Consider the following 14,392-nt stretch of genomic DNA (forward strand, 5'->3'; position numbering starts at 1 on the left):
CCAAGAGTCTCCTTAGACCATCAGGAACCGTTTCCATCAGCTGGTCTGGTGCTGGACCACCAGGCCTCATGGTCTTCATGGACCAGTTGACCTCATGGTCTTCATGGACCAGGAAGCTTTTAGCTGAACCAGAGACGAGTCAATACACACCCGAAGACCCTCATTCATCCAGTCATTGAGCCCAGACCACCTGAAGACCCCCAGACCACCTGAAGACCCTCATTCATCCAGTCATTGAGCCCAGACCACCTGAAGACCCCCAGACCACCTGAAGACCCTCATTCATCCAGTCATTGAGCCCAGACCACCCGAAGACCCCCAGACCACCTGAAGACCCTCATTCATCCAGTCATTGAGCCCAGACCACCCGAAGACCCCCAGACCACATGAAGACCCTCATTCATCCAGTCATTGAGTCCAGACCACCTGAAGACCCCCAGACCACCTGAAGACCCTCATTCCTCCAGTCATTGAGACATGAAGACTCCAACAGGTTGGAGGAACTCATCAGAAAGTCCAGTGATGTGGAGGAGGTGGACTCTGTACAGGAGATCCAGTACAAACTGAGGTTCATCCTGAACCAGGTCTCAGTCCTCCATGAGGTCCTGATCCACATCAGGAGCTCCTTCCTTCAGACTGTATTTGTCTTCTTGAAAATGTATGTATGTATGTATGTATGTATGTATGTATTCACTGTTAAGCGTTGTACAAAACAATATTTCCACATCTGATATTGATTTGTTACTTCTTTCATATTATTATATTCTTTTCTGTGTGGCTGTAAATTTCCCTTCGGGATTAAAAAAGTATTTTCTTTTCTTTTTTAATATGTGATGTTTGTAAAAATCTCTTCTTAATTTCATTAGCAGGCCGTAATGTGGCTCGTTTGTTATTTTAAATCACTTTATAGTTTTCTTAATTTAATTTCTACCAGAATATAGGAGAGTTTGTTGACAGAAAGAATATTTAAACCTTTTATTTTGGAGTGTTTCTGTTTCCGGAACTTTTCACTGTTGTGAAACTGACGCGCCTGACTGACTGCGCATGCTCAGCTCGGTCCCGCCTCGGAGCCAATCAGAGGAAAGCAGCCGCTCTAACGTTCAATCAGGTGGCAGCATCTTCAGTGTAACAGTGCTGCGTTCACGGACCCGCAGGAAAATCAGTCAAAATGTATGCAACAGTTAAAATGTGACTGCGGTGAGAGTCATGGAGAGACATATATAAACATATATAAACTCCAATAAGGTACCCTACATGTATTTACACACATTGCTTTACTTTGCATGCCTGAGTCTACTTGTGTAAACAGTGTGACCTACTGCCATAGGTCTATGTGTGATAATGGCTCATGGTAATGACTGGAGTTCTGGGTCCGTGTGTGTGTGTGTGTGTGTGTGTGTGTGTGTGTGTGTGTGTGTGTGTGTGTGTGTGTGTGTGTGTGTGTGTGTGTGTGTGTGTGTGTGTGTGCGCGCGCGCGCGCGGGGGTGTGTGTTGTTTCCGTGGCGACACTTTGAAGTGGACAGCGCGTGTCTTCATCTCGGAGCTCCAGACAGTAAATCTCCTCCATTCTAACCACGTGTTGTAGCCGGTGGGGAAAGTTCAGCAGTTTGATTGCAGCTCACCAGTTTGTTCACTTTGTCCCGAGAAGAAGCTGAAAGTGAAGAGAAGTTTGCGTCGTAATGTTTCGGAAACATTGAGTCCAGTGACAGAGTGTTGTAGCTCCGTGGCTAGCTGGGTGGAACCCCGTTAAGGAATGTGTCAAATCTGTCTTGTCTTACCTGCAGCATGAACACAGCAGCTCACACAGCAATAGAATATAAGTTTTATAGACTAGTCACGAGTGTTCTTTAATACGGCCCGAGTGGATTTCAGCCGGGTGTAAAATGATAGCCGATGGACTGTATTGTGAAGAAGAAACTTGGCCAGTGGGATGAATCTGATGAAGGAATTGTGTTTAAAAATCTGCCGACTCAGTCTTCTGTTACGTGCAGGTCAAACACAGAAACTCACACAGAAATATAAAATCAGTTTTCTAAACTAGTAGCAGCTGCTCTTCAAATCGGCCGGAGTGGATTTGAGCTGACGGTTTTATTTAGAATACATTAGAGTAATGTGCTGGCCGCTGACACCGGTGTGAAAAGGAAACTTGCGTTAGCTCCGTGGCTAGCGGGAGGAAGCTTCCCGGAAGTCCGTTTAGAAATGTGTCGATTCTGTCTTCTCTCACGTGCAGTTACAACACAGCAGCTCGCACAGCATCACTTAACCAGCTGTTTCAAGTAGTAATACCCTTCCCTCAATCCGGCCTCAGTGGATTTGATGAAGATGAATTAGTTTAAATGTTCTTGCTCAGTTAGTCTTACTGGCTGCTGGATGAGTGACGCTGCAGCATCATCTCCATCATCTTCATCATCTCCATCATGACTTTAATGACTTTGTCATGACATCAAGTCTCATAGAACCTCCAGAACCACCAGCTGCTGTCAGGAACCTCATCAAATCCCATTTCCCCACCAAACCCCTTTTCAGATATCCTGGTGACCCACCATAGTGATTAGTTCTGTTACCTGGTCGTTGCTTCATTTGCATAATTCCCAGGTTGTAGTTTGGATTATCTCAGCTGCTCCACTTTTATCAGTCCAGTTCTTAATTATGATGCGATGATTGACTTTCTACTGTAACTCTATGTTAGTTTTTATAGAGTGGTCGGTAATCTGGAGTACCCACCACTCCTTCTAAATACCACCTGGTCACCGTAACGTAACGTCAAAGTATTTCTGAAGGTAATCTGAGTACGCGCTGGAGGTGTTTCTAATAAAGTGTTTCTCAGGAGGAAGTCACAACAGCGACTCGTACTGGAACTAGATGATCTTTAAAGAGATTATATATAAAAAACAACAAGAAATCTGTTGTACTTGTTGTACTTTGACTCAGGGCCTCCCAGCGTGTGTGTAAAATACTGAGTACTACTTCAGTTTAAAGGCTTCTATGTGCAGTTTTTACTGATCAGCAATGAATCAGCTGTGTGGTTAGAGGTCCACGAAGTACTCGAGTAAACTCCTCTCCACCGCAGTACTCAAGTAAACTCCGCTCTGCAGCAATAAACTCCCAGCGGCTGTACTCGAGTACTCCAGCCTCAGCAGGCTGCACGAGGGGACGGAGTGGTGAACGGGGGTCACCAGGAGGTCTGAACACACTTTGTGTTTCAGGGACAAGCGTCCACCTCGGGACTGTGTCTCCTGGAGAACTTCCTGCTCCCTGTCCAGGTAAAGTGGATCTCCAGGAACATTGAGGACGTCCTCTCAAGGCCTGGAAGGACCCGAGGAGGCGGCAGAGCGAGGAGCGCTGCAGCGGCGACCCGTGAAGAGACGCGGGGTAAGAAGAGAGTTGTACCTCACCTGAGTGGATCCCGCCTGCTGCTGCGTGGACGCTCCTGCACTAAAGCCTCACCGCGGCTTTTCTAAAGCTCTGAGCTCAACGCCGCTGCGGCTTTGTCCTCACTTGTATTGCTAGTGCAGCGCTAGCAGTCCAGCCGGCCCACATTGTCTGAGCGGGAGGTCAAAATGCTGCAGAAGCTTCTGGCTCTGTTTGGTCAACAAGCCTTTCAAGGTCTCTGTGACCCGCGACTTCAAACAGCCTCTTGACCCACAACACAGCAAACACTGGGTCCCACTGGCCGGCAGGCCAGACTGCAGGCTGAGGGGGAGCAGAGAGGCTGAGGTGGAGCAGGGAGCAGAGAGGCTGAGGTGGAGCAGGGAGCAGAGAGGCTGAGGTGGAGGAGGGAGCAGAGAGGCTGTGGTGGAGCAGGGAGCAGAGGTGGAGCAGGGAGGCTGAGGTGGAGGTGGAGGAGGGAGCAGAGAGGCTGTGGTGGAGCAGGGAGCAGAGAGGCTGTGGTGGAGGTGGAGGAGGGAGCAGAGAGGCTGAGGTAGAGCAGGGAGCAGAGAGGCTGAGGTGGAGGAGGGAGCAGAGAGGCTGAGGTGGAGCAGGGAGCAGAGAGGCTGTGGTGGAGCAGGGAGGCTGAGGTGGAGCAGGGAGCAGAGAGGCTGTGGTGGAGCAGGGAGGCTGAGGTGGAGCAGGGAGCAGAGAGGCTGAGGTGGAGCAGAGAGGCTGAGGTGGAGCAGGGAGCAGAGAGGCTGTGGTGGAGGTGGAGGAGGGAGCAGAGAGGCTGAGGTAGAGCAGGGAGCAGAGAGGCTAAGGTGGAGCAGAGAGGCTGAGGTGGAGCAGGGAGGCTGAGGTGGAGCAGGGAGCAGAGAGGCTGAGGTGGAGGAGGGAGCAGAGAGGCTGTGGTGGAGCAGGGAGCAGAGAGGCTGTGGTGGAGGTGGAGGAGGGAGCAGAGAGGCTGAGGTAGAGCAGGGAGCAGAGAGGCTGAGGTGGAGGAGGGAGCAAAGAGGCTGAGAGTTAGCAGAGAGGCTGAGGTGGAGCAGGGAGCAGAGAGGCTGTGGTGGAGAAGGAGGAGGGAGCAGAGGCTGAGGTGGAGCAGAGGTGGAGCAGGGAGCAGAGAGGCTAAGGTGGAGCAGGGAGCAGAGAGGCTGAGGTGGAGGAGGGAGCAGAGAGGCTGAGGTGGAGCAGGGAGCAGAGAGGCTGTGGTGGAGGAGGGAGCAGAGAGGCTGTGGTGGAGCAGGGAGCAGAGGCTGAGGTGGAGGAGGGAGCAGAGAGGCTGTGGTGGAGGAGGGAGCAGAGAGGCTGAGGTGGAGCAGGGAGCAGAGGTGGAGGAGGGAGCAGAGAGGCTGTGGTGGAGCAGGGAGCAGAGAGGCTCAGGTGGAGGTGGAGGAGGGAGCAGAGAGGCTGTGGTGGAGCAGGGAGCAGAGAGGCTGAGGTGGAGGAGGGAGCAGAGAGGCTGAGGTAGAGCAGGGAGCAGAGGTGGAGGAGGGAGAAGAGGGGCTGAGGTGGAGGCTGTGGTGGAGGAGGGAGCAGACAGGCTAAGGTGGAGCAGAGAGGCTGAGGTGGAGCAGGGAGCAGATAGGCTGAGGTGGAGGAGGGAGCAGAGAGGCTGTGGTGGAGGTGGAGGAGGGAGCAGAGAGGCTAAGGTGGAGCAGGGAGCAGAGAGGCTGAGGTGGAGGAGGGAGCAGAGAGGCTGTGGTGGAGGTGGATGAGGGACCCAAGAGGCTGAGGTGGAGCAGGGAGCAGAGAGGCTGAGGTGGAGGAAGGAGCAGAGAGGCTGAGGTAGAGCAGGGAGCAGAGAGGCTAAGGTGGAGCAGGGAGCAGAGAGGCTGGGTGGAGGAGGGAGCAGAGAGGCTGTGGTGGAGCAGGGAGCAGAGAGGCAAGGGTGGAGGAGGGAGCAGAGAGGCTCTGGTGGAGGAGGGAGCAGAGAGGCTGAGGTGGAGGAGGGAGCAGAGAGGCTGTGGTGGAGGAGGGAGCAGAGAGGCTGTGGAGGTGGAGGAGGGAGCAAAGAGGCTGTGGTGGAGGAGTGTGAGCAGAGAGGCTGAGGTGGAGGAGGGAGCAGAGAGGCTGTGTTGGAGCAGGGAGCAGAGAGGCAAGGGTGGAGGAGGGAGCAGAGAGGCTGTGGTGGAGCAGGGAGCAGAGAGGCTGTGGTGGAGGAGGGAGCAGAGAGGCTGAGGTGGAGGTGGAGGAGGGAGCAGAGAGGCTGAGGTGGAGGAGGGAGCAGAGAGGCTGAGGTGGAGCAGGGAGCAGAGAGGCTGAGGTGGAGCAGGGACAAGAGAGGCTGTGGTGGAGGTGGAGGAGGGAGCAGAGAGGCTGTGGAGGTGGAGGAGGGAGCAGAGAGGCTGTGGTGGAGGAGTGTGAGCAGAGAGGCTGTGGTGGAGGAGGGAGCAGAGAGGCTGAGGTGGAGGAGGGAGCAGAGAGGCTGTGGTGGAGGAGTGTGACTAGAGAGGCTGTGGTGGAGGAGTGTGAGAAGAGATGCTCTTTTGGAGGAGGGAGCAGAGAAACTGTGGTGGAGGAGGGTGGGTAGAGAGGCTGTGGTGGAGGAGTGTGAGTAGAGAGGCTGTGGTGGAGGAGTGAGTAGAGAGGCTGTTGGGGAGTGGTGGAGGAGTGCGAGTAGAGAGGCTGTGGTGGAGGAGTGAGTAGAGAGGCTGTGGTGGAGGAGTGTGAGTAGAGAGATCCCGGTCCAGTCTGGGAGGGGGGGGCTCCCGGTCCAGTCTGGGAGGGGGGCTCCTGGTCCAGTCCGATACTGGGTGTGATCATCTGACCTTGTGTGGATTTCTTCTGTTCCCAGACCTGCACCCAGACCTGCACCCAGACCTGCAGACATGACCGAGGCTCTGAAGACACGCCTCCTCTTCAACAGCCCCGTCATACAGGCGCAGGTATGACGACTGACTCCGCCCACCCTCATGAATCACAGCAGGCATCAAACATCAGGCCAAACCTGGACCACTTCACGCAGGGTCTCCTGTTGGAGCCAGACTAGAGGCTCTTCAGGGTAAAACCCTTTGGGAATAAAGATATGACTGATGGTGGAGTGAGGAAGAGGTAGAGAGGAGGAAGTAGTGAGGAGGAAGTAGTGACGAGGAAGTAGTGAGGAGGAAGTAGTGAGGAGGAAGCAGAGAGGAGGAAGTAGAGAGGAGGAAGTAGTGAGGAGGAAGTAGTGAGGAGGAAGCAGAGAGGAGGAAGTAGAGAGGAGGTGGGAGTGAGGAGGAAGCAGAGAGGAGGAAATAGAGAGGAGGAAGCAGAGAGGAGGAAGTAGAGAAGAGGAAGTAGAGAGGAGGAAGTAGTGAGGAGGAAGTAGTGAGGAGGAAGTAGTGAGGAGGAAATAGTGACGAGGAAGTAGAGAAGAGGAAGTAGAGAGGAGGAAATAGTGAGGAGGAAGTAGTGAGGAGGAAGCAGAGAGGAGGAAATAGAGAGGAGGAAGCAGAGAGGAGGAAATAGAGAGGAGGAAATAGAGAGGAGGAAGCAGAGAGGAGGAAGTAGAGAAGAGGAAGTAGAGAGGAAGAAGTAGAGAGGAGGAAGTAGAGAGGAGGAAGTAGAGAGGAGGTGGGAGTGAGGAGGAAGCAGAGAGGAGGAAATAGAGAGGAGGAAGTAGAGAAGAGGAAGTAGAGAGGAGGAAGTAGTGAGGAGGAAGTAGTGAGGAGGAAGTAGTGAGGAGGAAATAGTGACGAGGAAGTAGAGAAGAGGAAGTAGAGAGGAGGAAATAGTGAGGAGGAAGTAGTGAGGAGGAAGCAGAGAGGAGGAAATAGAGAGGAGGAAGCAGAGAGGAGGAAGTAGAGAAGAGGAAGTAGAGAGGAAGAAGTAGAGAGGAGGAAGTAGAGAGGAGGAAGTAGAGAGGAGGAAGTAGAGAAGAGGAAGTAGAGAGGAAGAAGTAGAGAGGAGGAAGTAGAGAGGAAGAAGTAGAGAGGAGGAAGCAGAGAGGAGGAAGTAGAGAAGAGGAAGTAGAGAAGAGGAAGTAGAGAGGAAGAAGTAGAGAGGAGGAAGCAGAGAGGAGGAAGTAGTGAGGAGGAAGTAGAGAAGAGGAAGTAGAGAGGAAGAAGCAGAGAGGAGGAAGTAGAGAGGAGGACTCATTGATCTCTGGTCTGAAGACTTTATATCACGGTTTGTTTGTAGCTACCCATTAGCCACAAGCTAACTAGCCTAGCCACCACGGGCTAAAGGGGCGGGACTTCCTCTTTCGGTCTGGACCAATCAATGAGCCGTGTTTCTTCTTCACTTCCTCTCTGGTCAGTGTTTGTTTCAGGCGACAGCGCCCCCTAACAGCAGCTGGTGTGACTGCAGGACATGTTCCAGGTTTGATCGGGTCTCTGCCTCAGAGCCTGGAGGTGCAGTCCTGCATGTTCTCCATGTTCCTCCCTCCCCTGAATGTTCTGATGGTTCCTCACCACGTTCAGCTCAACGCCAGAGAACCAGCCTCACTGCACTCGACGTGGACAACATGCAGGGCTGCACCTCCAGGATCTGAGGCCCAGAACCCTCCTCTAAAGTCAATGTGAATGCCACCGAACCAAAGGAAGAGGGGCTGGGGGACCCCCCCCCCCCCCCCCCCCCCCCCCCCCCCAAGTGAACCAAGTCCCAGACTATCCAATGAGAATGGCCCCTTAGATTACACACACACACACACACACCTTTTTAAAAGAGTGAGTAGGAGAGTTTTCCTGTCGTTGACTAGTGACAGAGAAACCTCTTAACTTTAATAACCTTAATAGAATAATCCAGGTTCTGGTCAAGCTTCCTCACCCTGGTACTGGAGGTCAAAGGTCAAAGGTTCTACATGTTTACATCATTTCTCTGCCAAATACAACAACTTGTGGTTTATGAGTTCACCAGCAGGAAGTTCAGATCTGGTTTCACTGATCAGTAGATTAGTGTATCATCTGGTTTCTCTGATCAATAGATTAGTGTATCATCTGGTTTCACTGATCAATAGATTAGTGTATATCTGGTTTCACTGATCAGTAGATTAGTGTATCATCTGGTTTCTCTGATCAGTAGATTAGTGTATCATCTGGTTTCTCTGATCAGTAGATTAGTGTATCATCTGCATATCAATGTAAGTTCCTGGAGTGTTTCCTGATCACCTTTGGACAGGAAGGAGGTAGAACGTGAGGAGTGGAGGTCCTGAGACAGAACCCTGAGGAACTCCAGGTTTAACTTTAGTCTGAGCTGAAGAGTCGTGAACATGAAGGGAGTGGAACCTGTCTGAGACCAGAACAGGATCAGACCAGAGACCAGTCCTGTCTGAGACCATGAGAAACTGATCAATACCGTTGACAGAACGTGGTACCGTTGATAATCACAGTAACGTTCCGTTGTTCCTCCAGACGGTGAGAACCCTTGTTGCTGCTGTTCTGAAGGAAAATGGCTCAGGTGGAAAAATCACTGCGGCCTCCACCCAGGTGAGGGAAGACATGAACTGTGGGAGTGACTGTCTGATCCTGATCCTGATCCTGATCCTGATCTCTCTTTGTCTCTGTCTTTGTCTCTACCCCCCCCCCCCCCCCCCCCCCCCCCACCCCATCAGGGTCCAGCTCTGCAGACTCTGTGGGATCAGTGCTGTACTGATAGTAGTTCCATGGTTCGCTCTTCTTGCTGTGAAGCTCTGGTTCTCCTGGTGGATCAGGACCATGCAGACCTGGACCACGTCCTCAACAGCGTCCTCAACCTGCTGCCGTCCGCCAGGTACGCAGACAGAATACCTGAAACAATGAGGTGCAGAAGTGATGGTTGGCTCCTCCTGATTGGTCAGTAGCTCCTGGTCAAAATGACACTGCCAGGACAAACGTCCATTTAATTATAAGTAATTAGATTAATGATGAAAATCATGAGAGGCAATTATATCTTCTGTCGCAAGTTCACATCTGTGCAGTCAATCAGGACCGGGCTGGTGAGGTCCAGGCTGGTGAGGACCAGGCTGGTGAGGTCCAGGCTGGTGAGGTCCAGGCTGGTGAGGTCCAGGCTGGTGAGGACCAGGCTGGTGAGGTCCAGGCTGGTGAGGACCAGGCTGGTGAGGTCCAGGCTGGTGAGGTCCAGGCTGGTGAGGACCAGGCTGGTGAGGTCCAGGCTGGTGAGGACCAGGCTGGTGAGGTCCAGGCTGGTGAGGTCCATGCTGGTGAGGACCAGGCTGGTGAGGACCAGGCTGGTGAGGTCCAGGCTGGTACGTTTAGGGCTGGGTTGGTCCAGGCTGATGAGGTTCACGCTGGTGAGGACCAGGCTGGTGAGGACCAGGCTGGTGAGGTCCAGGCTGGTGAGGACCAGGCTGGTGAGGACCAGGCTGGTGAGGTCCAGGCTGGTACGTTTAGGGCTGGGTTGGTCCAGGCTGATGAGGTTCACGCTGGTGAGGTTCAGGCTGGTGAGGTCCAGGCTGGTGAGGTTCAGGCTGGTGAGGTTGAGGCTGGTGAGGACCAGGCTGGTGAGGTCCAGGCTGGTGAGGACCAGGCTGGTGAGGTCCAGGCTGGTACGTTTAGGGCTGGGTTGGTCCAGGCTGATGAGGTTCACGCTGGTGAGGTTCAGGCTGGTGAGGTCCAGGCTGGTGAGGTTCAGGCTGGTGAGGACCAGGCTGGTGAGGTTCAGGCTGGGTTGGTCCAGGCTGGTGAGGTCCAGGCTGGTGAGGTTGAGGCTGGTGAGGACCAGGCTGGTGAGGTTCAGGCTGGGTTGGTCCAGGCTGGTGAGGTCCAGGCTGGTGAGGTTCAGGCTGGTGAGGTTCAGGCTGGGTTGGTCCAGGCTGGTGAGGTCCAGGCTGGTGAGGTTCAGGCTGGTGAGGTTCAGGCTGGGCAGGTCCATGCTGGTGAGGTTCAGGCTGGTGAGGTTGAGGCTGGTGAGGTCCATGCTGGTGAGGTTCAGGCTGGGTAGGTTTATTCGAGACAGGAGGGATCTTTAATTGAAACATTTTACATGGAGCAGTCCTCTAGAGGTTAGCATGTTAGCATTTAGCATTGTCCCTGCAGTCCTCTAGAGATTAGCATGTTAGCATTTAGCATTGTCCCTGCAGTCCTCTAGAGATTAGCATGTTAGCATTTAGCATTGTCCCTGCGAGAAAATCTTGAGAGATTCAACATCCTCTCAATCCTTTTCTGTTTGATGTCAAATTATATTCGCTCTTAATTTCATTTTAGATTTAAAAGAAATACATTTCATTTATTCACATGACAATAGAAACGCAGTGCTGATGAGTCTGGTTCTTAAAACTGCAGAGGGAAGAGAGAACGTAAAGAAATGCTCATGTTGATGAGGTGAAGGCAGTTCTGTGTTTGGACGTTCTGTACAGAGAACACGTTCTGGAATGTGATGTGAGAGGCTCCAGGCTGTTCTGATGGAGCCTAGTGGTTTTCCTCCACTGCAACGTCATGTCACTGTGGTGAACGTCATGTCGCTGTGGTGAACCTCATGTCACTATGGTGAATGTCATGTCGCTGTGGTGAACGTCATGTCGCTGTGGTGAACCTCATGTCACTATGGTGAATGTCATGTCGCTGTGGTGAACGTCATGTCGCTGTGGTGAACCTCATGTCACTATGGTGAATGTCATGTCGCTGTGGTGAACGTCATGTCACTGTGGTGAACGTCATGTCACTGTGGTGAACGTCATGTCGCTGTGGTGAACCTCATGTCACTATGGTGAATGTCATGTCGCTGTGGTGAACGTCATGTCGCTGTGGTGAACCTCATGTCACTATGGTGAATGTCATGTCGCTGTGGTGAACGTCATGTCGCTGTGGTGAACCTCATGTCACTATGGTGAATGTCATGTCGCTGTGGTGAACGTCATGTCACTGTGGTGAACGTCATGTCACTGTGGTGAACGTCATGTCGCTGTGGTGAACCTCATGTCACTATGGTGAATGTCATGTCGCTGTGGTGAACGTCATGTCACTGTGGAAGTCATGTCGCTGTGGTGAACATTATGTCACTGTGGAAGTCATGTCACTGTGGTGAACATTATGTCGCTGTGGAAGTCATGTCGCTGTGGTGAACATTATGTCGCTGTGGAAGTCATGCCGCTGTGGTGAACATTATGTCGCTGTGGAAGTCATGTCGCTGTGGTGAACATTATGTCGCTGTGGAAGTCATGCCGCTGTGGTGAACATTATGTCGCTGTGGAAGTCATGCCGCTGTGGTGAACATTATGTCGCTGTGGAAGTCATGTCGCTGTGGTGAACCTCATGTCACTGTGGAAGTCATGTCGCTGTGGTGAACATTATGTCGCTGTGGAAGTCATGCCGCTGTGGTGAACATTATGTCGCTGTGGAAGTCATGTCGCTGTGGTGAACATTATGTCGCTGTGGAAGTCATGTCGCTGTGGTGAACCTCATGTCGCTGTGTTGAACCTCATGTCACTGTGGTGAACGTCATGTCGCTGTGGTGAACCTCATGTCGCTGTGGTGAACGTCATGTCGCTGTGGTGAACCTCATGTCACTGTGGTGAACGTCATGTCGCTGTGGTGAACCTCATGTCGCTGTGGTGAACGTCATGTCGCTGTGGTGAACATAATGTCGGTGTGGACGTCATGTCACTATGGTGAACCTCATGTCGCTGTGGACGTCATGTCACTGTGGTGAACGTCATGCCGCTGTAGTGAACGTCATATGACGTCACTGTCATGAACGACATGTCGCTGTGGTGAATGCCATGTCGCTGTGGTGAACGTCGTGTCACTGTGGTGAACGCCATGACACTGACGTGATGTCGCTGTGGTGAACGTCATGTCACGGTGGTGAATGTCATGTCGCTGTGGTGAACGCCATGTTGCTGATGTGATGTCGCTGTGGTGAACGTCATGTCACTGTTGTGATGTCGCTGTGTTGAACACCTTGTCACTGAGGTGATGTCGCTGTGGTGAACATCATGTCACTGTGGTGAACGTCATGTCTTTGTGGTGAACATCATGTCACTGTGGTGATGTTGCTGTGGTGAACGTCATGTCACTGTGGACGTCATGTCACTGTAGCGTACGTCATGTCACTGTGGCATACGCCATGTCGCTGTGGTGAACATTATGTCGCTGTGGAAGTCATGTCACTGTGGTGAACATCATGTTGCGGTGGTGAACCTCATGTCACTATGGTGAAGGTCATGTCACTGTGGACATCATGTCGCTGTGGTGAACGTCATGTCGCTGAGGTAAACATGTCAGTGTGGACGTCATGTCGCTGTGGTTAACATCATGTCACTGGGGAGAACGCCATTTCACTGTGGTAAACGCCATGCCACTGAGGTGATGTCACTGTGGTGAACAACATGCCACTGTGGTGAACGTCATGTCTTTGTGGTGAACACCATGTTGCTGAGGTGATGTCGCTGTGGTGAACGCCATGCCACTGAGGTGATGTCGCTGTGGTGAACAACAGGCCGCTGTGGTGAACGTCATGTCTTTGTGGTGAACGCCATGTCGCTGAGGTGATGTCGCCGTGGTAAACGCCATGCCACTGAGGTGATGTCGCTGTGGTGAACGTCATGTCACTTAGGTGAACATCATGTCACTGTGGCGTACGCCATGTCGCTGTGGCGAATACCATGTCACTGTGGTGAATGCCATGTCACTGAGGTGAACGTCATGTCGCTGTGGTGAACCTCATGTCACTGTGTTGATGTTCGTTGGGGTTGTTGCTGTGGTTAACTCCATGTCACTGAGGTGATGTCGCTGTGGTGAATGCTGTGTCACTGTGGTGAACGCCATTTCACTGTGGTAAATGTCATGTGGCTGTGGTGAACACCATGTCACTGTGGTGATGTCGCTGTGGTGAATGCCATGTCACTGAGGTGATGTCACTGTGGTGAACGCCATGTCACTGTTGTGATGTCGCTGTGGTGAACACCATGTCACTGAGGTGATGTCACTGTGGTGAACGCCATGTCACTGTTGTGATGTCGCTGTGGTGAACGTCATGTCACTGTTGTGATGTCGCTGTGGTGAACGCCATGTCACTGAGGTGATGTCGCTGTGGTGAACGCCATGTCACTGAGGTGATGTCGCTGTGGTGAACGCCATGTCGCTGTGTTTGGATGGTGATTTGTGTTTCCAAGCTGTGCTCTGTGGTTGTCCTCACCAGGAACGTCCAGGGTTTGGTTAAAGTCCTGAGACAGCTGCTGCAGATGCAAGTCGACCAAAGCTCCTCACAGACCGTCTACACCTGTCCTTACTCCATCAGGTGAGTGTTTCCCTTGCTCCTCGTGCTCCTCGTGCTCCTCGTGCTCCTCGTGCTCCTCGTGCTCCCCGTGTCCGTCATGCTCGTTGTGTTCGTTGTGTTCCTTGTGTTCCTCGTGTACCTCATGCTCCTCATGCTCCTCATGCCCCCCGTGCTCCTCATGCCCCTCGTGCTCCCCGTGCTCCTCATGCCCCCCGTGCTCCTCATGCCCCCCGTGCTCCTCATGCCCCTCGTGCTCCTCATGCCCCCCGTGCTCCTCGTGTCCGTCATGCTCGTTGTGTTCCTTGTGTTCCTCGTGTACCTCATGCTCCTCATGCCCCTCATGCTCCCCGTGCTCCTCATGCCCCTCGTGCTCCTCGTGTCCGTCATGCTCGTTGTGTTCGTTGTGTTCCTTGTGTTCCTTGTGTACCTCATGCTCCTCATGCTCCCCGTGCTCCTCATGCTCCTCATGCTTCCCGTGCTACAAATGAAATGGCAGATCACAAGCACTACATTTCAAAATGGCGGACCCTAGAGGCAGAGGTTTGTCTGACCGTGTGTCCGAGGGAACAAAGAGGAGACACGAGGACCTTCACAGTTCTTTTCTGCGTACGACTCGGTTGGTCACCAGATTGTCGATGGACCAACTCCAGACAAACACACTGTCCAACACAACTCACAAGACAAGGTCCTTCATGTAGCTGCTGGTGTCTGTGGTGTCCTCGGTGCAGGAGCAGCCCTCATCCATTCATCACCGCTCTGGAGAACCGGGTGGACTGCTGGTCTGCGCTGCTGCTGGAGATCCAGGACCTGATCCAGCAGGCTGTAGAGAGGCAAGCAGGCTGATCCTTCACTCAGCTCTTCTTTTAATCAGGAAGATCTTAAT

At 52.7% G+C, this 14,392-nt stretch overlaps 1 protein-coding gene across 1 annotated transcript in view; it reads left to right on the forward strand.

The window, feature by feature from the left end:
* Nucleotides 1-3,206: 3,206 nt before the first annotated feature.
* Nucleotides 3,207-14,392, forward strand: part of focad (focadhesin) — a gene marked incomplete at its 3' end in the record, with an annotated part of 65,506 nt that continues 54,320 nt past the window's right edge. Inside the window, 6 exon segments of the mRNA XM_080493990.1 lie at nt 3,207-3,372; nt 6,182-6,260; nt 8,706-8,780; nt 8,906-9,063; nt 13,432-13,530; nt 14,238-14,339. Coding sequence (XP_080350116.1) covers nt 6,204-6,260; nt 8,706-8,780; nt 8,906-9,063; nt 13,432-13,530; nt 14,238-14,339 — 491 coding nt within the window. The 5' untranslated portion in view covers nt 3,207-3,372; nt 6,182-6,203.

This window comes from Lipophrys pholis (assembly GCF_963383615.2).
Source record: "Lipophrys pholis genome assembly, contig: SCAFFOLD_34, whole genome shotgun sequence".
NCBI classification, from domain to species: domain Eukaryota; kingdom Metazoa; phylum Chordata; class Actinopteri; order Blenniiformes; family Blenniidae; genus Lipophrys; species Lipophrys pholis.